The sequence below is a fragment of the Ranitomeya imitator genome, chromosome 5 (genome assembly GCF_032444005.1).
Source record: "Ranitomeya imitator isolate aRanImi1 chromosome 5, aRanImi1.pri, whole genome shotgun sequence".
Taxonomy (NCBI): domain Eukaryota; kingdom Metazoa; phylum Chordata; class Amphibia; order Anura; family Dendrobatidae; genus Ranitomeya; species Ranitomeya imitator.
In genome coordinates, this window is record NC_091286.1 from 566,290,557 (window position 1) to 566,314,959 (window position 24,403).

At 44.5% G+C, this 24,403-nt stretch overlaps 1 protein-coding gene across 6 annotated transcripts in view; it reads left to right on the top strand.

Annotated features, from left to right (window-relative positions):
- The window catches only part of KIF1A (kinesin family member 1A), a 280,148-nt gene that overhangs the window by 97,240 nt on the left and 158,505 nt on the right, over positions 1-24,403 (top strand). For all 6 annotated transcript variants that reach the window (XM_069727733.1, XM_069727735.1, XM_069727736.1 and 3 more), the window contains exons 5-9: positions 2,562-2,627; positions 5,805-5,983; positions 11,177-11,288; positions 22,140-22,217; positions 22,741-22,806. In XM_069727733.1, the coding sequence (XP_069583834.1) occupies positions 2,562-2,627; positions 5,805-5,983; positions 11,177-11,288; positions 22,140-22,217; positions 22,741-22,806 (501 nt within the window). The remainder of the gene's footprint in view (positions 1-2,561; positions 2,628-5,804; positions 5,984-11,176; positions 11,289-22,139; positions 22,218-22,740; positions 22,807-24,403) is intronic.

Sequence of the window (24,403 nt, forward strand, 5' to 3'; positions counted from 1 at the left end):
GCCGTCAGCACACGAGTCTCCTGCTCCGGCGGGCTCGCTGGTTTCCCGCTCCTCTCCGGACCCCGCAGCGCTCCCGGCAGTGACCCCACACCTTCCAGGACCCAGTGAGGGGCACAAATTGTGAGTGGTCCACCCTGTAGGGGATTTGAGCGGCAGGATATTTTCAGGATAGTGGGAGCTCATCCAGGGCACGTCTTCTCGCTCCAACTACATAGCCACGCCCCCCGGAGCTTACTCTTTGCCACATGGTTTTTTGCCTTCCTCTGGATCAACATTTTAGGGCATGTTAGGTTAGGCTATGGGTTGAACTAGATGGACTTAAAGTCTTCCTTCAACCTTAATAACTATGTTACTATGTTATCAGTTTTATTATTATTATAGGTACATTTATGGATGAGAGTAATATAGCTGGACAGTGGGTCCCCAGAATCAATGTTACTGGTGGGCCCTTGGTACTCCAGTCCGATATTGGCCATATTGAATTTAGACACTGTAATAAACCTGTATTGTATAATTCAATCAAACGGAGAGATTCTCCAGCTTCCTGCATGGGTCTATACATGGTGATTGTACTGGTACCAATAAGAAGAAGCTATATGGATGCTGGAGAATCTCTAAGCTTCATTAGAGGACTTGTGGTACTGAAGGACTATTCGACCATGCATCTGGCAATAACCTGCGTGTCAATGCTGCCTATTGCAATCTTTGTGGCTTGTGATATTAGAATGGACCTGTCGTAAGTAAGGTTTGTTTTGCGGCGTACATAGAGAACGTTTTTTATCCAGACATCTATCGGACTGGGACCTATATCACCTTCCTGTGACAAGATGTCTATATATATAAAATCGTCTAAGGGGTACTTCCGTCTGTTTGTCTGTCTTTCTGTTTGTCTGTCACGGAAATCCTGCGTCGCTGATTGGTCGCGGCCTGCAGGCCGCGACCAATCAGCGACGGGCACAGTACGGCCGCGAATTCGCCCCTTAGTGCCCCCTCCAGTCAGCGCTCACACAGGGTTAATGGCTGCGTTACACCGCGTTATGCTGCGGTGTAACGCACTCCGTTAACGCTGCTATTAACCCTGTGTGACCAACTTTTTACTATTGATGCTGCCTATGCAGCATCAATAGTAAAAGACCTAATGTTAAAAATAATAAACAAAATAAAAAATCATTATATTCTCACCTTCCGTCGCCTTTCCCGCTGCTCCTTGCGACACTCCAGTCCTTGCATTGCGGTCTCGCGAGATGATGACGTAGCGGTCTCACGAGACCGCAACGTCATTATCTCGCGAGACCGCAATGCATTGTTGGGACCGGAGAGTTGCGAGGAGCATCGGTAAACGCCTGGGCTGGATCCAGGGGCCGACGGAAGGTGATTATATAACTATTTTTTATTTTAATTCTTTTTTTAACAGGGATTTGGTGCCCACATTGCTATATACTACGTGGGCTGTGTTAGATACTGCATGGGCTGTGTTACATACTATGTGACTCTGCTATATACTACGTGGCTGGGCAATATATTATGTGGCTGGGCAATATACTACGTGGGCTGTGTTATATACTGCATGGGCTGTGTTATATACTGCATGGGCTGTGTTATATACTGCGTGGGATGTGTTATATACTACGTCTCTGTGCTATATACTACATGGCTTGACCAATCAGCGACAGGTGCAGTCCGGCTGTGAATTGGCATGGAATTTGAACCTAATTGGTCGCGCCCAGCCGGCCAAATCCTGTGTATAAATTGCATTATTCTGACAACTTCATAAATAAACTACATACATATTCTAGAATACCCGATGTGTTAGAATCGGGCCACCATCTAGTCTACAATAATTAGGCCTCATTCACACTTGCATATTTGATTGGTATTTTATATTTTCGGTGAACGAAGAAGTAAAGAAGGGAAATGTTTTATTTCATCTCTTCTGTGTTTAGAAACCTTTCCTGGTTTTGACTAAAAAAAAAATAAATGGAGGAAAACCAGAAATACCCAAGTGTGAATGAAGCCTGAGGTCATGAGATATTGTATTACTGTCAGTCTATTGATCTCATTTTCTTTGCTGCATAAAACACCACTCAATAAAGTGAAATCATGGCTGCCATCAGCCGTCTCACCACGCAAGGTCATCTAAGGTGATGGACGTCACATCGTGATGCGCGGTGGTCTTTCATGTGTGGTCATTATAATCTGCCTGGATGACTCCTCTAGTTTTTACTTGCTTTTGCTATATTCATTTCCTGTCATTACAATAATGACATCACAAACAGAAAATGACTGTGCTGCTTATGGTAAAAGCACAAGTCTTGTTTTTGAGCGCTCACTGTCCAGGAGGGGGGGTTAACTTGCTGCCTTTAATCTGTTTAACCCCTGAATTATTCATTGACGTCTCACAGTCTATAAAATATTAAGGATATACTCTGTGTCTGTGAATTATTAATTAACCCTGCGCTGGCTGTAAAGTGTTAACCTCTTGATGGCTGTGACTTGGCGGCCTTGGTGACAAATGTGGTCATACAGCCGTATTATTTCATATAGAAGCCTTTGTCTTTCAGCTTTGTGAAGATCTCTTTTCACGGATCAGTGACACAACGAATGACAACATGTCTTACTCTGTGGAGGTATGTGTTATGCATCTCTGTATCTTTAATAAGAACTCTACAGTTCTTTATAAGCTTAGAACCCTCCTCCAGACGGCTGTAGACTAGTGATGAGCGAGTGTGCTCATTACTCGAGTTTTCCGAGCATGCTTTGGTGTTCTCCGAGTATCTTGGGCGTGCTCGTAGGTTATGTTTGAGTCCCCGCAGCTGCATGATTTGCAGCTGTTAGACAGCCTGAATACATATGGGGATTCCCTAACAAACAGGCAATCCCTGCATGTATTCAGGTTATCTAACAGCTGCAAATCATGCAGCTGCGGGGACTCAAACATAATCTACGAGCACGCCCAAGATACTCGGAGAACACCAAAGCATGCTCGGAAAACTCGAGTAATGAGCACACTCGCTCATCACTAGTCTACAGCAGTCTGGAGGAGGGTTCTAAGCTTATAAAGCGAATTGTTCTGGCTGTAGTTCCCTAAAACTTGTGGGAGTGCTAACCTTTAGTGAAGCGGGTCATCATGTTAAATCAGGTTTGGAGGGAGTCCCAGAGGTCATCCAAGCAATATGCCATCCCTTTAAAAGATGGGAAAAATAAAATAGCAATTACTATTGTCTGTAGAAAATGGGTACAATCTCTTTCTTCTGTTCAATAAATGTCGGCTGGATGAGCTGTGATTCCTCACTACACCACCATAATCATGAATTCCCATTTTTGCCAAGTGTTCATGTGTTTTCAATGGTGAGACGTATAAGCTGCTGCCAGACATTTATATCTATAGGGGTACAGTCAGAATGCCGTATAAATCAGAGAGAGATCGGAATGCACCGACTGGCCGGCAGCTCTCCCCACCTGAGCGTGACAGCTGCATTGAAATTCATGAAGCTGACTCAGGTTGGAGGAGCTGCCTGCCAGTCCATGCACTGCTTTCCGATCTCGCTCTGATTTATGGGACTGTCTGACTGCGCCCCTATGGTGGCTTATCAGTCCCGATAACAAAGAGATCAAACATTGAAATACAACATGTCCCCCCATACACATAAGAAAGTTGGCCAATCAGGTGGATATTGATGAGTATGGCCCTACCTTGCTCTAATGCTAGCTTCACACAAAATCCCCAAAAAACTGTATTGCAAGGGGAAGGCTGAAAGAGCCCTGATAGAACCATTCACTTGAATGAAGGAAACACAGTCACTGTAGACAATGTATGCTACATTCTTGCATTATTTGTCCTTTTCGAACAGGCACAAAAAGTGGTTAACGTGGCTCGGCAATGAGCATTGTTTAAGTGTGAACCTAGCCTAACATATACACAGCTTTTAGGATAATGGCAACCAAGTAATGCGGAGTCAACAAGATTGAGAAATATTCTGGGAAATAGAAGAGAATGACAAGTGAAGGATTCTTCTCTTTGATGTATCTTGGGTTGTTACATAAAATAAAGATAGATAGATAGATAGATAGATAATGTTAGATACAGTTAGGGCCAGAAATATTTGGACAGTGACACAAGTTTTGTTATTTTAGCTGTTTACAAAAACATGTTCAGAAATACAATTATATATATAATATGGGCTGAAAGTGCACACTCCCAGCTGCAATATGATAGTTTCCACATCCAAATCGGAGAAAGGGTTTAGGAATCATAGCTCTGTAATGCATAGCGTCCTCTTTTTCAAGGGACCAAAAGTAATTGGACAATGGACTCTAAGGGCTGCAATTAACTCTGAAGGCGTCTCCCTCGTTAACCTGTAATCAATGAAGTAGTTAAAAGGTCAGGGGTGGATTCCAGGTGTGTGGTTTTGCATTTGGAAGCTGTTGCTGTGAGCAGACAACATGCGGTCAAAGGAACTCTCAATTGAGGTGAAGCAGAACATCCTGAGGTTGAAAAAAAAGAAAAAATCCATCAGAGAGATAGCAGACATGCTTGGAGTAGCAAAATCAACAGTTGGGTACATTCTGAGAAAAAAGGAATTGACTGGTGAGCTTGGGAACTCAAAAAGGCCTGGGCGTCCACGGATGACAACAGTGGTGGATGATCGCCGCATACTTAATTTGGTGAAGAAGAACCCGTTCACAACATCAACTGAAGTCCAGAACACTCTCAGTGAAGTAGGTGTATCTGTCTCTAAGTCAACAGTAAAGAGAAGACTCCATGACAGTAAATACAAAGGGTTTACATCTAGATGCAAACCATTCATCAATACCAAAAATAGACAGGCCAGAGTTAAATTTGCAGAAAAACACCTCAAGAAGCCAGCTCAGTTCTGGAAAAGTATTCTATGGACAGATGAGACAAAGATCAACCTGTACCAGAATGATGGGAAGAAAAAAGTTTGGAGAAGAAAGGGAACGGCACATGATCCAAGGCACACCACATCCTCTGTAAAACATGGTGGAGGCAACGTGATGGCATGGGCATGCATGGCTTTCAGTGTCACTGGGTCACTTGTGTTTATTGATGACATAAGAGCAGACAAGAGTAACCGGATGAATTCTGAAGTGTACCGGGATATACTTTCAGCCCAGATTCAGCCAAATGCTGCAAAGTTGATTGGCGCTTCATAGTACAGATGGACAATGACCCCAAGCATACAGCCAAAGCTACCCAGGAGTTCATGAGTGCCAAAAAGTGGAACATTCTGCAATGGCCAAGTCAATCTCCAGATCTAAACCCAATTGAGCATGCATTTCACTTGATCAAATCCAGACTTAAGACGGAAAGACCCACAAACAAGCAAGACCTGAAGGCTGCGGCTGTAAAGGCCTGGCAAAGCATTAAGAAGGAGGAAACCCAGCGTTTGGTGATGTCCATGGGTTCCAGACTTAAGGCAGTGATTGCCTCCAAAGGATTTGCAACAAAATATTGAAAATAAAAATATTTTGTTTGGGTTATGTTTATTTGTCCAATTACTTTTGACCTCCTAAAATGTGGAGTGTTTGTAAAGAAATGTGTACAATTCCTACATTTTCTATCAGATATTTTTGTTCAACCCTTCAAATTAAACGTTACAATCTGCACTTGAATTCTGTTGTAGAGGTTTCATTTCAAATCCAATGTGGTGGCATGCAGAGCCCAACTCGCGAAAATTGTGTCACTGTCCAAATATTTTTGGCCCTAACTGTAGGTACAGTAGATAGATAAATATGATTTTTGGTTTTCCGTGAAGATTTATTTTCTTACCACTGCTTCTTAGGTCAGTTATATGGAGATATACTGTGAGCGCGTCAGAGACCTTCTAAATCCAAAGAATAAGGGGAACCTCCGTGTCCGTGAGCACCCACTGCTGGGACCTTATGTGGAAGACTTGTCAAAGCTGGCCGTTACCTCCTACCAAGATATTCAAGATCTTATGGACTCTGGCAACAAAGCCAGGTAACCTGAATTAAATGGTTAATTCCCTAAAGGTGTTTCTGGTAAAAAAAACAAGTTATCATCTATCCACAGGATAAATTGTACCCATGGCAGCAGAGTGGCTCGGTGGTTAGCCCTGCAGCCTTTCTGAGGTCCTTATTTCAAATCCCACCAATAACAACATCTGCAAGGTGTTTGTATGTTCTCCTCATGTTTGCGTGGGTTTCCTCTGGGTTCTCTGGTTTCCTCCTACACTCCAAAGACATAGAGATAGGGAGCCTAGATTGTGAGCCCCAATGGGGACAATGATGACAATGTCTGTAAAGTGCTGTGGAATTAATGGTGCAATATAGTCTGAGTAAAATAAATAAATAGGTGATACAGTACTTGGTGATTGGTGGGATCTGACACCTGGAACTTGCAGTTATTTGAATCTTGTATCACAGTTAGAATAGATTTGCTGTGCACATGTTGAACCGCTGCTCCAATTATCCCCTATGGGGATGACAAATTTGTACTTGGCTTTTTCCAGAAGCCTTACAGAGAAGGAGTGGATCTGTGGTTGGGCATTCAATGTGTTGTGCCATTTTATAATGGGGATAAAAGTTCTCTCTTGGAGATAAAACTCCACAATCTGCCAATAGATGCAGGTCTAGGCAGTTGGACACCCATAGATCAGCAAGTTATAACCTATCCTGCAGATAGGTGATAACTTGTTTTACTCTTCTCTAAAAGAAGATAAGGGTCTAGAACGACTTGGGACAATTGTCACTTTTAAAAGAAGTTTATACCAGAATGTTTTAGATTAATAGGAGTCATAGAGCCCAAATATTCTTCTATAGAAGCACCGTCAACGTTCTCATATGCCTTAGGTCAAGGGTGGACATGCTATAGGTGCCCCAGAGGTAAGGAGGCCACTACCACCTCCAGAGCTGATGGAATTGTCTTATGATGACCTATTAGACTGAAAAGAGCCCATATACTGTTTTTGCACAAGGACCCTCTAATATTAGTATCCACTCCTGACTTGGGTACACCATACATGATTAGGACATGGTTGCCAAATGAGCTGATATTGGCAGAACATTAGTGATGAGCAAACGTGCTCGGATAAAATCTTATCCGAGCATGCGCGTGTGCTAACCTAGTGTCTTCGTCGTGCTCGAAAAATGCAACACATGCATGGATTGCCTGTTTGTTAGCAAATCTCTGCATGTGTTGCACTCATCACTACAGAGCATATAAATATTTATGACCAAATCCTATTCCAACGGCAGATATTGGGGAAAAGAAGGATCAGCATGACGGGATATGCTGGATAAAGATTCAGTGTCTGTGCTGCGAGTATGCACTGCTACTCTTCCATACAAAACTATAAAGGATCTGACTAGTAGCCTGGGCTCCAGCCTTGCCCTTAGCTCCAGCCTTGCCCTTAGCTCCGGCCTTGCCCTTAGCTCCGGCCTTGCCCTTAGCTCCGGCCTTGCCCTTAGCTCCGGCCTTGCCCTTAGCTCTGGCCTTGCCATTAGCTCTGGCCTTGCCCTTAGCTCCGGCCTTGCCCTTAGCTCCGGCCTTGCCCTTAGCTCTGGCCTTGCCCTTAGCTCTGGCCTTGCCATTAGCTCTGGCCTTGCCCTTAGCTCTGGCCTTGCCCTTAGCTCTGGCCTTGCCCTTAGCTCCGGCCTTGCCCTTAGCTCTGGCCTTGTCCTTAGCTCTGGCCTTGCCCCTAGCTCTGGCCTTGCCCTTAGCTCTGGCCTTGCCATTAGCTCTGGCCTTGCCCTTAGCTCTGGCCTTGCCCTTAGGTCCGGCCTTGCCCTTAGCTCCGGCCTTGCCCTTAGCTCTGGCCTTGTCCTTAGCTCTGGCCTTGCCCCTAGCTCTGGCCTTGCCCTTAGCTCCGGCCTTGCCCTTAGCTCTGGCCTTGCCCTTAGCTCTGGCCTTGCCCTTAGCTCTGGCCTTGCCCCTAGCTCTGTGCATCTGTCCATAGTAGTATGAGTACGGAGGCTACGCACAGCTAACATTATTTCTGGTGGCACTGAAGCAGATGAATGGTAGTGACAGAACATTCTGACTTGTACACAGGAGATCAGTCCAGTGCAAACCCAAAAGTTCTGAATGTGTTTCCAGAACTCTTTAGGAGCCATATCGCTGCTCTCTGCATAAAACAAGCTGCAGTTGTTATTGATTTGGCAAACATTCACATCACTGATATTCGTGAAGCCAGTGCCCATGGGATTACGCCGTCATTACAAATGTCTTACTTGGAGAGTTAATGCTAGCAGAGCAGATCTGCACATTTTTGGGCAGAATATAGTTAACTATTGAAACTTTGTGCACACGTTGCCATCATTGGATTTGAAGCTACATTCCCATTGCTTCAAAATGGAAATATTAAGACTGTTTTTATTGTGAGGCCGCTCTCAGACTCTGATCATGTCTGTATTAGGCGTCCACATATAGTGAATATATTTATAAGGGATTCAAGCAGGAAGTTGTGTGGTCCTAGCAGATATTGTTATATTTTAATAGCTAATTCTTAGTGCAATTAAAGACTAGACCATTTTAAAATGCACCAGATAAATTAACCCGTTTTTAATATTGTTTTATAAATCCAGCACATCATTAGACTGTCTAGCCATAGTTTACATGACTTATTAGTTGGCTCCTTTTGTGCCAGAAAGTTGTGCCAAATTTTGGTGTAAGTTTTGACTCCTAGTGTTACATGTAAAGCTATGTGCACACGTTGCGGATTGGTGTGCGGATTTTTCCGCACTGTTTTTGCAAAATCCGCAGGAAAACCGCACTGCGGATTACCCACGGATTTACCATGGTTTTTGTGCAGATTCCATCTGCGGTTTTACACCTGCGGATTCCTATTGAGGAGCAGGTGTATACAGCTGCGGAATCTGCACAAAGAATTGACATGCTGTGGAAAAAACACCGCTGCAGTTCCGCGCGTTTTTTCCGCAGCATGTGCACTGCGGATTTTAGTTTACATGGTACTGTACAACGCATGAAAAACAGCTGCAGATACGCAGCGTCAAATCCGCTGCGGATCCGCAGCAAAATCCGCAACGTGTGCAAATAGCCTTAGGCCATGCCCCTTTCATATAAGCCACATCCTTTTTCAATGAAGCTATGCCACCTTGGTGGACAAACCACAATAAGTGCCTGAATGTACCAGAATTCTGCTGCATCTACATTAATAAATGACCTTCTGTTATGAAAAAATCTGTATAAATATCATGAATATTAGATATGAAGCAGCCATAAATGTGTGAAAACTTACATATTTGTTTCTTTTCTTTCCTCAGACACAGACACAGAGGAGAAGTGCACTCCCCCATTCTTCTCCACTTTGTCTGTGTTACTGAAGTCTAGGTCCCTGACTCATCAAAGTGTTTTAGACAGAAATCTGATGCAAAAAACCTTTCCATAAGTCATAAAATGTTTGCACAATTCATGTGTGCACAAAAGTTTTGTGGCCTTAGAGTTTTGTGGCCTTATCACTTTTACACCAGTTTAGCCTAGCTCTGCAAAAATAGGTGTAGTTGGGGTGGGGCGCGAGAGCAATGAAGGCTTGCACCACAGCTCATGCCAAAAATCTTACTCCAGTGCCTGACCAGACTAATTTTTGTGACCAGGCCAGCATGCCCCTTCTTCTAGACTGGTGTGAGCAACAATGGTCTTGAGAAATCGGGGCCAATATGATTAGACACTGAAGAGGTTGCTGAACATTTTCGAAAAGCTTATAGACAGTCAACGGTTCCTAGAAACTGTCTCCACCTTGGACATTTATGGCATATCATTAGGATAGATGTATGTTCCACATTTGGGACCTGCCCATACTGTATGTGGAACACAGTTGCTCAGCTGTTTCCATAACTCCCATGGTATTTTTTACTTCATGGGGTGGATTAAGGGTCATGAGACCTCAATTCTTCAGAAAGGTGCATTTCCAAAGGTGAGACCCATATTTATTTAACAGTAATGGCATATATGCTGGGAATTTCCAAGGTGGGAATACCATTTTAGAAAATATTTGTAATTATAATGACTCTTTATGGGGATTGTCCTAAAATACATTTGTCTACTAGATATTGCAGTTTTTCAACTGGAATAATTAATAAAACATTCTTATGTCTAGTATTGCCGTTACTGCTTGCTATGGGCCTCTGCTGTTCTTTAATTCCCCCTTAGGTTGTCTACCTAATGATTTCAGTGCTGGTAAGAAGAATTCACTTCCAGTGCGCTAGAAAAAAAGCATAAAATAAAGGTGCGTTCCCTTGCACAGGAAGTCTCAACTTGGCATAATAGACCTAAGCTAGAAACGCAAATAATCTTATAGGCTGTAGGCACAACTCTATGGATGGACCATAGCTGGTGATAAAACATCTTCCAGCTGGTGTGGAAAGTTGCTCCAATGTGCAGTAATCATCAACTCCATGTTGTTTCAGGGTCTGGGAAGAAAACCAAACATCCAAAAGGCCTAATGTCGAACTGCACTTACTCAAGTGCTGCCCAAAGGAAGATCATCAGAGCTAGGCCTCCGTACAAACGACTTTATTAAACATAAAGAACAAAGTGCTTTGTGCCTTCATCAGTTTCACTTTCACAATAGAAAAAATCACTCCACTGCCCATATACAAAAAGATTGGGGTGATCTGACTGAAGTACTAAGCATGTAAGACCATCATCATTGAACATGTAAGACCATCATCATTGAACATATTAGGACGATGGTCTAAAAAGAAATCTAAAAAGGGAGATTTGCTACCTGGAGAACCTTTTTTAAAAAATGAAAAGTCCCCTTGTAAAATGAAAATAACAAATACCTTCTCCACCGCCACTGTTCCAGTAATGTTGGCCCTGGGTCTCCTTGTGCTCACATGACATTATTATGCTCAATAAGCCCTGTAGCCAAGGGAAGTAAGTGCTCAGTGGTTGCTGGTTGGCAGCAGGGCTCACATAGCATAACAATGTCAGGTGAAAGTCTCTGGAGACATCGTTGGAATGGTGACGTTGCAGAAGTTGATCATCTTTTATAGTAATTTTACAAGAGGAAGTACCTATTTTAAAAAGAAGTTGTCCAAGTAGTGGATAGTTCATTTAAGAACAACCAGAAGGCACCATAAAGTGTGTAAAAGTATTATCTAACCACTGAAGAATTTCAATTAAAAACTTGTTCTTTTTTTTTTCTTTCATTTGCTCATGTCTTTACAGAACTGTTGCAGCCACAAACATGAATGAGACAAGCAGTCGCTCCCATGCCGTGTTTAACATAATCTTCACCCAACGCAGGCATGACGCCGACACCCAGACCAGCACCGAGAAGGTGAGAATGGTCAACATTATGTACAGTGGGAACGGAAAGTATTCAAACCCCTTCAAATTTTTCACTCTTTGTTTCATTGCAGCCATTTGGTAAAATTCAAAAAAGTTATTTTTTTCACATTAATGTATACTCTACACCCCATCTTGATTGAAAAAAAATGTAGATATTTTTACAAATTTATTAAAAACGAAAAGCTGAAATATCACATGGCAATAAGTATTTAGACCCTTTGCTCAGACACTCATATTTAAGTCACATGCTGTCCATTTCCTTATGATCCTCCTTGAGATGGTTCTACTCCTTCATTGGAGTCCAGCTGTGTTTAATTAAACTGATAGGACTTAATTTGGAAAGGCAAACACCTGTCTATATAAGACCTCACAGCTGACAGCGCATGACCAAATCAGAATCATGAGGCCAAGGAGCTCAGAGACAGAATTGTGGCAAGGCACAGATCTGGTCAAGGTAACAACAGAATTTCTGTAGTCCTCAAGGTTCCTAAGAGCACAGTAGCCTCCATAATCCTTAAATGGAAGAAGTTTGGGACCACCAGAAGTCTTCCTAGACCTGGCCGTCCAGTCAACCTGAGCAATCGTGGGAGAAGAGCCTTGGTGAGAGAGGTAAAGAAGAACCCCAAGATCAATGTGGCTGAGCTCCAGAGATGCAGTAGGGAGATGGGAGAAAGTTCCACAAAGTCAACTATCACTGCAGTCCTCCACCAGTCAGGCCTTTATGGCTTGACGGAAGCCTCTCCTCAGTTCAAGACATATGAAAGCCCGCATAGAGTTTGCTAAAAAAAACACATGAAGGACTCCCAGACTATGAGAAATAAGAGTCTCTGGTCTGATGAGATGAAGACAAACCTTTTTGGTGATAACTCTAAGCGGTATGTGTGGAGAAAACTAGGCACTGCTCATCACCTGCCCAATACAATCCCAACAGTGAAACATAGTGGTGGCAGCATCATGCTATGGGGGTGTTTTTCAGCTACAGGGACAGGATGACTGGTTGTCATTGAAGGAAACATGAATGCGACCAAGTACAGAGATATCCTGGATGAAAACCTCTTCCAGAGTGGTCTGGACCTCAGAGTTGGCCAAAGGTTCACTTTCCAACAAGACAATGACCCTAAGCACACAGCTAAAATAACAAAGGAGTGGCTTCAGAACAACTCTGTGACCATTCTTGACTGGCTGAGCCAGAGCTCTGACCTAAACCCAATGGAGCATCTCTGGAGAGACCTGAAAATGGCTGTCCACCAAGGTTCACCATCCAGCCTGACGTAACTGGAGAGTATCTGCAAGGAAGAATGGCAGAGGATCCCCAAATCCAGATGTGAAAAACTTGTTGCATCATTCCCAAGAAGACTCATGGCTGTACTAGCTCAAAAGGTGCTCCTACTCAATACTGAGCAAAAGGTCTGAATACTTATGACCATGTGATATTTCAGTTTTTCTTTTTTAATAAATTTTGCAAAAATGACTACATTTCTGTTTTTTTTCCAGTCAAGATGGGGTGCAGAGTGTACATTAATGAGAAAAAAATGAACTTTTTTTAATTTACCAAATGGCTGCAATGAAACAAAGGGTGAAAAATTTAAAGGGGTATGAATACTTTCCGTACGTCCTATATGTCACGCAGAAAATGTGGATTATTTGTGCATGTTTTGGTCAATAAATGAGAATAAGGGTAGGTTCACATGACAGTATAAAAATTGTTCAGACTTTCATCCAGAAACTTTTCATCCAGGTGCAGTGGATTTTTTTTACAGCAGCTATTAGTCATTTATAAGACCATTTACAGTTTTCTATGTTAGAGAATTACAATGTATATTGGATACATATCGGATGCTGTGTTGTGGCACACAATTTTTTTTATTGCACCCTTAGATTTGAATGGGTGAGTGTCATTCAATTTCCAGAGTTAGGCCACATTCACATGTTCAGTATTTGGTAATTTTTTTACCTCGGTATTTATAAGCCAAAACCAGGAGTGGAACAATCAGAGGAAAAGTATAATAGAAACACGTCACCACTTCTGCATTTATCACCCACTCCTGGTTTTGGCTTACAAATACTGATGTAAAATACTGACCAAATACTGAACGTGTAACAGTAGCCTTAGAATGAACATATGCATAGCAAGTCATTTTTACATTGCAGTGCATTTGTTCATTTTTTTATGTTTATTAAGTGCTCTATAGCCCACCTGAAAGAGTCATATGCATATACCCCTATGGTATGTGCACACAGAGTTTTGTTGAGCCGGTCACAAATGACATTTTTTTTCAGGGAAACTACTTGAGGAAACTTTGGAAGAGTTTTTTGTTTCCTAAGGCCGGTTTCACACGTCAGTGTCTCCGGTACGTGAGGTGACAGTTTCCTCACGTACCAGAGACACTGACACACCTAGACCCATAAAAATCAATGCATCTGTTCAGATGTCATTGATTTTTTGCGGACCGTGTCTCCGTGTGCCAAACACGGAGACATGTCAGTGTTCGTGGGAGCGCACGTATTACACGGACCCATTAAAGTCAACGGTCCGTGTGCCGTGCAGGAGACAGTGCTACATTAAGCGCTGTCCCCCCCACTGGTGCTGAAGCTGCAATTCATATCTTCCCTGCAGCAGCGTTTGCTGCAGGGAAGATATAAATAATAGTGTTTAAAATAAAGATCTATCTGTCCCCCGCCCTCCCACCCCCTGTGCGCCCCCTCCACTGTTCTGAAAATACTCACCAGGCTCCCTCGTTGGCTGTCGCTGCTTCCTGGTCTGGCCGCATCTTCTCCTGTATGCGGTCACGTGGGGCCGCTCATTTACAGTAATGAATATGCGGCTCCACCTCCCATAGGGGTGGAGCCGCATATTCATGACTGTAATCGGCGATAACATAGATCTTTATTTTAAACACTATTATTCATATCTTCTATGCAGCAAATGCTGCTGCAGGGAAGATATGAATCGCGGATTCAGCACGATGCAGGGGACAGCGCTAAACTTTAGCGCTGTCTCCTGCACGGTGCGTGTGGTACCCAGTGGGCACACTGTTGTGAATTCTGTGGCTGAGTTCACTTCTGTGGTCACAAGTGGTATTGCAGTCTCTGGGCTTCCTCCCTCAGGTGTTTTGGTGAGCTCGTTGGCTGCCTTGCTATTTAGCTCCACCTGAGTCTGTCTTCCTTGCTCCTTGTCAATGTTCCAGTGTTGGATCTGAGCTACTGCATCTTTCCTTGGGCCTGCTGCTCTGCTAGATAAGTGCTTCTAGTTTGTTTTCTGTTTTTTCTGTCCAGCTTGCTATTAACTTTTGCTGGAAGCTCTGAGAAGCAAAGGGGTGCACCGCCGTGCTGTTAGTTCGGCACGGTGGGTCTTTTTGCCCCTTTGCGTGGTTTTCGTTTTAGGGTTTTTTGTAGACTGCATAGTTCTCTTTGCTATCCTCGCTCTGTCTAGAATATCGGGCCTCACTTTGCTGAATCTATTTCATTCCTACGTTTGTCTTTTCATCTTGCTAACAGTCATTATATGTGGGGGGCTGCCTATTCCTTTGGGGTATTTCTCTGAGGTAAGTCAGGCTTGTATTTCTATCTTCAGGCTAGTCAGCTCCTCAGGCAGTGCCGAGTTGCATAGGTAGTTGATAGGCGCAATCCACTGCTGCTTATAGTTGTGTGAGGATAGATCAGGTACTGCAGTCTACAGAGATTCCACGTCTCAGAGCTCGTCCTATTGTTTTTGGTTATTGCCAGATCTCTGTATGTGCGCTGATTACTGCACGCTGTGTTGCCTGATTGCCAGCCATAACAGTACAAGGAGCCCTTCAATGATTTCCAATAGAGGGAAAAAAGAAATCCTGACATCATTTTATTTTCTTAGCTCTGTCTTCAGTCTTTTTTTTCCCCTAGACATTAGAGTGCTTCAGGACACAGCTGTGGACATGGATATTCAGGCTCTGTGCTCCTCAATGGATAATCTCGTTGTAAATGTACAAAAGATTCAAGATACTATTGATCAGAAATCGATGCTAGAACCAAGAATTCCGATTCCTGATTTGTTTTTTGGTGACAGAACTAAGTTCCTGAGCTTCAGAAATAATTGTAAGCTATTTTTGGCCTTGAAACCTCATTCTTCTGGTAATCCTATTCAACAGGTTTTGATTATTATTTCTTTTTTGCGCGGCGACCCACAGGACTGGGCGTTTTCTCTTGCACCAGGAGATTCTGCATTGAGTAATGTTGATGCATTTTTCCAGGCCCTGGGATTGCTTTACGATGAGCCTAATTCAGTGGATCAAGCTGAGAAAAATCTGCTGGCTTTATGCCAGGGTCAGGATGATGTAGAAGTATATTGTCAGAAATTTAGGAAATGGTCAGTACTCACTCTGTGGAATGAATCTGCACTAGCGGCTTTGTTCAGAAAGGGTCTCTCTGAAGCTCTTAAGGATGTAATGGTGGGATTTCCTATGCCTGCTGGTTTGAATGAGTCTATGTCCTTGGCCATTCAGATCGGTCGTCGCTTGCGCGAGCGTAAATCTGTGCACCATCTGGCGGTATTGTCTGAGAGTAAGCCTGAGCCTATGCAGTGCGACAGGACTATGACTAAAGTAGAACGGCACGAACACAGACGTCTGAACAGACTGTGTTTCTATTGTGGTGATTCTACTCATGCTATTTCTAATTGTCCTAAACGCACTAGGCGGTTCAATAGCTCTGCCGTTATTGGTACTGTACAGTCCAAATTCCTTTTGTCCATTACCTTAATGTGCTCTTTGTCATCATATTCTGTCATGGCGTTTGTGGATTCAGGCGCTGCCCTGAATCTGATGGATTTGGATTATGCTAAACGTTGTGGATTTTTCTTGGAGCCTTTGCGGTGTCCTATTCCGTTGAGAGGAATTGATGCTACACCTTTGGCCAAGAATAAGCCTCAGTACTGGGCCCAGCTGACCATGTGCATGGCTCCTGCACATCAGGAAGTTATTCGCTTTTTGGTACTGCATAATTTGCATGATGTGGTCGTGTTGGGGTTGCCATGGCTACAAACCCATAATCCAGTATTGGATTGGAACTCTATGTCGGTAACCAGCTGGGGTTGTCAGGGAGTACATGGTGATGTTCCATTTTTGTCTATTTCGTCATCCATTCCTTCTGACATCCCAGAGTTCTTGTCGGACTTTCAGGATGTATTTGAAGAGTCCAAGTCTGATGCCCTACCTCCGCATAGGAATTGTGATTGTGCTATCGATTTGATTCCTGGTAGTAAATTCCCTAAGGGTCGTTTATTTAATTTGTCCGTACCTGAACACACCGCTATGCGCAGTTATGTGAAGGAGTCCCTGGAGAAGGGACATATTCGCCCATCGTCGTCACCATTGGGAGCAGGGTTCTTTTTTGTAGCCAAGAAGGATGGTTCGCTAAGACCGTGTATTGATTACCGCCTTCTTAATAAGATCACTGTTAAGTTTCAGTATCCCTTGCCATTGATTTCTGACTTGTTTGCTCGGATTAAGGGGGCTAGTTGGTTTACTAAGATTGATCTTCGTGGTGCGTATAATCTGGTGAGAATCAGGCAGGGAGATGAATGGAAAACGGCATTTAATACGCCCGAGGGTCATTTTGAGTATCTGGTGATGCCGTTCGGACTTGCCAATGCTCCATCTGTTTTTCAGTCTTTTATGCATGACATTTTCCGTGAGTATCTGGATAAATTCTTGATTGTTTACTTGGATGACATTTTGATCTTCTCAGATGATTGGGAGTCTCATGTGAAGCAAGTCAGAATGGTTTTCCAGGTACTGCGTGCTAATTCCTTGTTCGTGAAGGGATCAAAGTGTCTCTTCGGTGTGCAGAAAGTTTCATTTTTGGGGTTCATCTTTTCCCCTTCTACTATCGAGATGGATCCGGTTAAGGTTCAGGCCATCCAGGATTGGACTCAGCCGACATCTCTAAAAAGTCTGCAGAAATTCCTGGGCTTTGCTAATTTTTATCGTCGCTTCATCTGTAATTTTTCTAGCATTGCCAGACCATTGACCGATTTGACCAAGAAGGGTGCTGATTTGGTTAATTGGTCTTCTGCTGCCGTGGAAGCTTTTCAGGAGTTGAAGCGTCGTTTTTGCTGTGCCCCTGTGTTGTGTCAACCTGATGTTTCTCTTCCGTTCCAGGTCGAGGTTGATGCTTCTGAGATTGGTGCAGGGGCGGTTTTGTCACAGAGAGGTTCTGGTTGCTCAGTGTTCAAACCATGTGCTTTCTTTTCCAGGAAATTTTCTGCTGCTGAGCGTAATTATGATGTGGGCAACCGAGAGTTGCTGGCCATGAAGTGGGCATTCGAGGAGTGGCGTCATTGGCTTGAGGGTGCTAAGCATCGCGTGGTGGTTTTGACTGATCATAAGAACCTTACTTATCTTGAGTCTGCCAAGCGCTTGAATCCTAGACAGGCCCGTTGGTCGTTATTTTTTGCTCGTTTTGATTTTGTGATTTCATACCTTCCGGGCTCTAAAAATGTGAAGGCGGATGCTCTGTCTAGGAGTTTTGTGCCCGACTCTCCGGGGTTATCTGAGCCGGCGAGTATCCTCAAGGAAGGAGTCATTGTGTCTGCCATCTCCCCTGATTTGCGGAGAGTGTTGCAGAAATTTCAGGCTAATAAACCTGATCGTTGTCCGGCCGAGAAACTGTTCGTCCCTGATAGGTGGACTAGTAAAGTTATCTCTGAACTTCATTGTTCGGTGCTGGCCGGTCATCCAGGAATCTTTGGTACCAGGGAGTTGGTTGCTAGATCCTTCTGGTGGCCATCTCTGTCACGGGATGTGCGTGCTTTTGTGCAGTCCTGTGGAATTTGTGCTAGGGCTAAGCCCTGCTGTTCACGTGCCAGTGGGTTGCTTTTGCCCTTGCCGGTCCCGAAGAGGCCTTGGACACATATTTCGATGGATTTCATTTCTGACCTTCCCGTTTCTCAAAAAATGTCGGTCATTTGGGTGGTCTGTGATCGCTTTTCTAAAATGGTCCATCTGGTGCCCTTGGTTAAATTGCCTTCCTCCTCTGATTTGGTGCCTTTGTTCTTCCAGCATGTGGTTCGTTTACATGGCATTCCTGAGAATATTGTTTCTGACAGAGGTTCCCAGTTTGTCTCGAGGTTCTGGCGAGCCTTTTGTGGTAGGATGGGCATTGACCTATCTTTTTCCTCGGCCTTCCATCCTCAGACTAATGGCCAGACCGAACGAACCAATCAGACCTTGGAAACATATCTGAGATGTTTTGTTTCCGCTGACCAGGATGATTGGGTGTCATTTTTGCCGTTGGCTGAGTTCGCCCTTAATAATCGGGCCAGCTCGGCTACCTTGGTCTCTCCATTTTTCTGCAATTCTGGGTTCCATCCTCGTTTCTCTTCAGGACAGGTTGAGTCTTCGGACTGTCCTGGTGTGGATTATGTGGTGGACAGGTTGCAGGAGATCTGGACTCAGGTAGTGGACAATTTGACCTTGTCCCAGGAGAAGGCTCAGCTTTTCGCTAATCGCAGACGCCGTGTGGGACCCCGACTTCGTGTTGGGGATCTGGTTTGGTTATCTTCTCGTCATATACCTATGAAGGTTTCCTCTCCTAAATTTAAACCTCGTTTTATTGGTCCGTATAGGATTTCTGAGATTCTCAATCCGGTGTCTTTTCGTCTGACCCTCCCAGACTCCTTTTCCATACATAATGTATTCCATAGGTCGTTGTTGAGGAGATACGTGGCACCTATGGTTCCATCTGTGGAGCCTCCTGCCCCTGTTTTGGTGGAGGGGGAATTGGAGTATATTGTGGAGAAGATTTTGGATTCTCGTGTCTCTAGACGGAAACTCCAGTATCTGGTCAAATGGAAGGGTTATGCTCAGGAAGATAATTCCTGGGTTTTTGCCTCTGATGTCCATGCCCCAGATCTTGTTCGTGCCTTTCATGTGGCTCATCCTGGTCGGCCTGGGGGTTCTGGTGAGGGTTCGGTGACCCCTCCTCAAGGGGGGGGTACTGTTGTGAATTCTGTGGCTGAGTTCACTTCTGTGGTCACAAGTGGTATTGCAGTCTCTGGGCTTCCTCCCTCAGGTGTTTTGGTGAGCTCGTTGGCTGCCTTGCTATTTAGCTCCACCTGAGTCTGTCTTCCTTGCTCCTTGTCAATGTTCCAGTGTTGGATCTGAGCTACTGCATCTTTCCTTGGGCCTGCTGCTCTGCTAGATAAGTGCTTCTAGTTTGTTTTCTGTTTTTTCTGTCCAGCTTGCTATTAACTTTTGCTGGAAGCTCTGAGAAGCAAAGGGGTGCACCGCCGTGCTGTTAGTTCGGCACGGTGGGTCTTTTTGCCCCTTTGCGTGGTTTTCGTTTTAGGGTTTTTTGTAGACTGCATAGTTCTCTTTGCTATCCTCGCTCTGTCTAGAATATCGGGCCTCACTTTGCTGAATCTATTTCATTCCTACGTTTGTCTTTTCATCTTGCTAACAGTCATTATATGTGGGGGGCTGCCTATTCCTTTGGGGTATTTCTCTGAGGTAAGTCAGGCTTGTATTTCTATCTTCAGGCTAGTCAGCTCCTCAGGCAGTGCCGAGTTGCATAGGTAGTTGATAGGCGCAATCCACTGCTGCTTATAGTTGTGTGAGGATAGATCAGGTACTGCAGTCTACAGAGATTCCACGTCTCAGAGCTCGTCCTATTGTTTTTGGTTATTGCCAGATCTCTGTATGTGCGCTGATTACTGCACGCTGTGTTGCCTGATTGCCAGCCATAACAGCACACGGGCGGCACACGTGTGCTGCACGTGTGCCACACTGATGTGCCACGTGAGCACACGGACACACGGACACGGATAACTCCAGTACCGATTTTATACGGTACTGGAATTATCTGGACGTGTGAAACCGGCCTAAAGCAGTTTTGAGGCATGTGCACACAATGACTTTTTTAGGCAAGTCCGCTCTGAAACCCCCTGAAAAAGCGCTTAATAAACATAAGAAATAATTCTAAAAAGATTGAACATATACACTGCAATGTCAAAATGACTTGCTATGCTTATGTTCAGGCTTTTTGTGCTTCTTTTAATCCCTTCAAAGCCAATGAGTAATAGTAGTAATAGCTGTGCATGGGGTAAGACTTGGCTGCTCTCTTTGGACTCACCTTTAAAGGTTTATTCACAAAAAGTCAAGTTACCCCCTTTCTGTAGCATAGGAGATAATTTGCTGATTGCTGGGGACCGATTACTAGGAGTCCCAGCGATCCCTATATGCGGGCTCTGGAACACTGAGTATGGCGCCCTGCAACCCCATTCTGAATGGAGTGGAGGGGCGCATGTTCAGCCTCTGCTTCATTCATTCATTGTTGATGGGACTGCCAGAAATAGCCGAGCAAAGCCTTAGACAGCTCCATAGACCACGAATGGAGCAGAGGCCGAGCATGCGTCCCTACACTCCATTCAGGATGGGGCTGCAGAGCGTAATTCTCAAGGTTCCACAGTCCCAATGCCAATTAGCAAGATATCGCCTATCCTAAGAATAATGGATACCTTAATTTTTGGGGAATAACCTTTTAAGCACATAACAATTTCAACAGGAAACATGTTAATATTTCCTTTATTCGACAAACTGTTTATCTGAGAAATTTACCCCATATAGTTATCAATATTGCCAAAAATCCGAATATAGGGTGAAGATCGAGAAAATTAGCTAATCTAGCACATATTTAGCTGTTTGTGTTCCATGCTATATTTTTTACCCATCTTTTACTCATTTCATTCATGCAGTTGCCTGAAAATGTAGACCCCTATTTAGTCACCATGGCTCCTATGTAAGAATGGGCATCTGTGTAATAAATGGCCAAATGGAGTTCTCCCACACAGGAGTTACTACTTTATATATGTTCTCCCTCTAAAAGAACATAAAGGCAGTGGTTGTTATTGAGACAAAGCCTTTAATCATACCTACTCATCTTAATCTTCCGGTCATGGTATTCCCCATTTTCTAGTCTTGTCATCTTTCCGATATACCTCAAGTTCCATCTTTCCGATATACCTCAAGTTCCATCTTTCCAATATACCTCAAGTTCCATCTTTCCGATATAACTCAAGTTCCAGCTTTCCGATATATCTCAAGTTCCATCATTCCGATATACCTCAAGTTCCATCTTTCCGATATACCTCAATTTCCATCTTTCCGATATACCTCAAGTTCCATCTTTCCAATATACTTCAAGTTCCATCTTTCCGATATACCTCAAGTTCCATCTTTCCAATATACTTCAAGTTCCATCTTTCAGATATACCTCAAGTTCCATCTTTCCGATATACCTCAAGTTCCATCTTTCCATATGATTACTTTCATCAGTTGCTTCTTCTCCATACTCCATATTGTCTTGATTTGCTGTCAATAGTATTTTCCTCCCACTTGAAATACCCATATTTCTCCATACTTTTCGGTGTCTTTCTTTCACGTGATCTTGTTTACTTGATTTCACAGTATTGCTTCTAAATCTATTCCCCCTCCTGTTCTTTTTTTTACCATCCATCTTTTTATCTCTTTTTTCTCCTCTTGACTACAAACTAAATGGCAAAATTATGCAGAACTCGCTTCATCCATCTCTTGCTGGTTCACAAAAGTGCTGAATTCTACAGAAGCCTCGTCTTCTTACTTTCCATAATGTATGAAGATGGTGGCAAGTGAGATTGAACTTTCAGACCCATATTAAAGTCTCAGTAATCAAACATGATTATGGCGGTAGCTCTAGCGCTGTATTGTTTAGATACTCTATTTGCAGCACGTAATACATATTCTTTACTGTCCAAGGAGAATTGTGTCAGATGTAACTTGTATTATGCTAATATGAATTGAAAAAATGGCATTCTTCTTCGTTGTAGGTTAGCAAAATTAGCCTTGTGGACCTTGCAGGAAGTGAAAGGGCAGATTCCACAGGAGCCAAAGGAACGAGATTAAAGGTGAGGCACCCCTAAAAAAATGTTTCAGTATAAATTACAAAATAAAAAGGGTTTTGGATTAAAGGATATAGGAAACCTTGTAAAATTAGGACTTCTATATAGGAAAGATGATTCATTTTTGCGTTAATAATTTTGTGGGCACCCTTAGTATTTAATCATCATGAAATTCTAAAAACTAAACTGCTATCATTTTATTTTATGCTACATAATTCCCAATGTAAAAATAGTTGGACATGGCCATATAAAATGGAGAAGCCTTTTTCCTTTATACATTCAGCATTTCTAGGAATATACGGTACTTTTTCTGCAGTCGAAATAACGCAGATTAAAACCTCTGCTATCACCACCCAAAATCCTGTGCCGTCTATACTTTAATGACATTATATGGATTTGGGACGCAGGGTTTTGCTGCATTTATGGATATCTGGACAAGAGGAGAAACCTTCTAATTTGTGACTATGATATGTGCCGCGTTACATCTATAACTTTATATCTTGGTCTTCTTTCTCTTCTCCACTTAAAGGAAGGAGCAAACATCAATAAGTCTCTCACAACCCTGGGGAAAGTGATTTCTGCTCTTGCTGAAATGGTAAGTATGTGCTTATAATATGACTAGCTATTGAACCCGTTCTACGCCCGGGTGGCTAGCATCTATATTGGTATATGGTCTCCATCCTGGTATGTGCTGCTCCATCCTGCGTCCCCATCCTGTCATGAGCTGCTCCATCCTGCGTCCCCATCCTGACATGTGCTGCACCCATCCTGCACCCCCATTCTGACATGTGCTGCTCCCATCCTGCACCCCCATTCTGACATGTGCTGTTCCATCCTGCGTCCCCATCCTGTCATGTGCTGCACCCATCCTGCACCCCCATCCTGCCATGTGTTGCACCCATCCTGCGCCCCCATTCTGTCATGTGTTGCACCCATCCTGCGCCCCCATTCTGTCATGTGCTGCTTCCATCCTGCGCCCCCATTGTGACCTGCGCCCCCGTTCTGTCATGTGCTGCTCCCATCCTGTGCCCTCGTTCTTTCATGTGCTGCTCCCATCCTGCGCCCCTGTTCTGTTATGTGCTGCTCCCATCCTGCGCCCGTTCTGTCATGTGCTGCTGCCATCCTGCGCCCCCGTTCTGTCATGTGCTGCTGCCATCCTGCGCCCCCGTTCTGTCATGTGCTGCTCCCATCCTGCGCCCCTGTTCGGTAATGTGCTGCTCCCATCCTGCGCCCGTTCTGTCATGTGCTGCTGCCATCCTGATCCTCCGTTCTGTCATGTGCTGCTCCCATCCTGCGCCCGTTCTGCCATGTGCTGCTGCCATCCTGTGCCCCCGTTCTGTCATGTGATGTTCCCATCTTGCGCCCCCATTCTGTCATGTGCTGCTCCCATCCTGCGCCCCTGTTCTGTCATGTGCTGCTCCCATCCTGCGCCCCTGTTCTGTCATGTGCTGCTCCCATCCTGCGCCCGTTCTGTCATGTGCTGCTGCCATCCTGCGCCCCCGTTCTGTCATGTGCTGCTGCCATCCTGCGCCCCCGTTCTGTCATGTGCTGCTCCCATCCTGCACCCCTGTTCTGTCATGTGCTGCTCCCATCCTGCCCCCGTTCTGTCATGTGCTGCTGCCATCCTGCGCCCCCGTTCTGTCATGTGCTGCTCCCATCCTGCACCCCTGTTCTGTCATGTGCTGCTCCCATCCTGCCCCCGTTCTGTCATGTGCTGCTGCCATCCTGTGCCCCCGTTCTGTCATGTGCTGCTCCCATCTTGCGCCCCCATTCTGTCATGTGCTGCTCCCATCCTGCGCCTCTGTTCTGTCATGTGCTGCTCCCATCTTGCGCCCCCATTCTGTCATGTGCTGCTGCCATCCTGCGCCCCCGTTCTGTCATGTGCTGCTACCATCCTGTGCCCGTTGTCATGTGCTGCTGCCATCCTGCGCCCGTTCTGTCATGTGCTGCTCCCATCCTGCACCCCCGTTCTGTCATGTGCTGCTACCATCCTGCGCCCATTCTGTCATGTGCTGCTGCCATCCTGCGCCCGTTCTGTCATGTGCTGCTGCCATCCTGCGCCCGTTCTGTCATGTGCTGCTGCCATCCTGCGCCCCGTTCTGTCATGTGCTGCTCCCATCCTGCGCCACCATTGTATTATATGCCCCCCATAAGATGCTCCATTATATATGCCCCGTATGCTGCTGCCATAT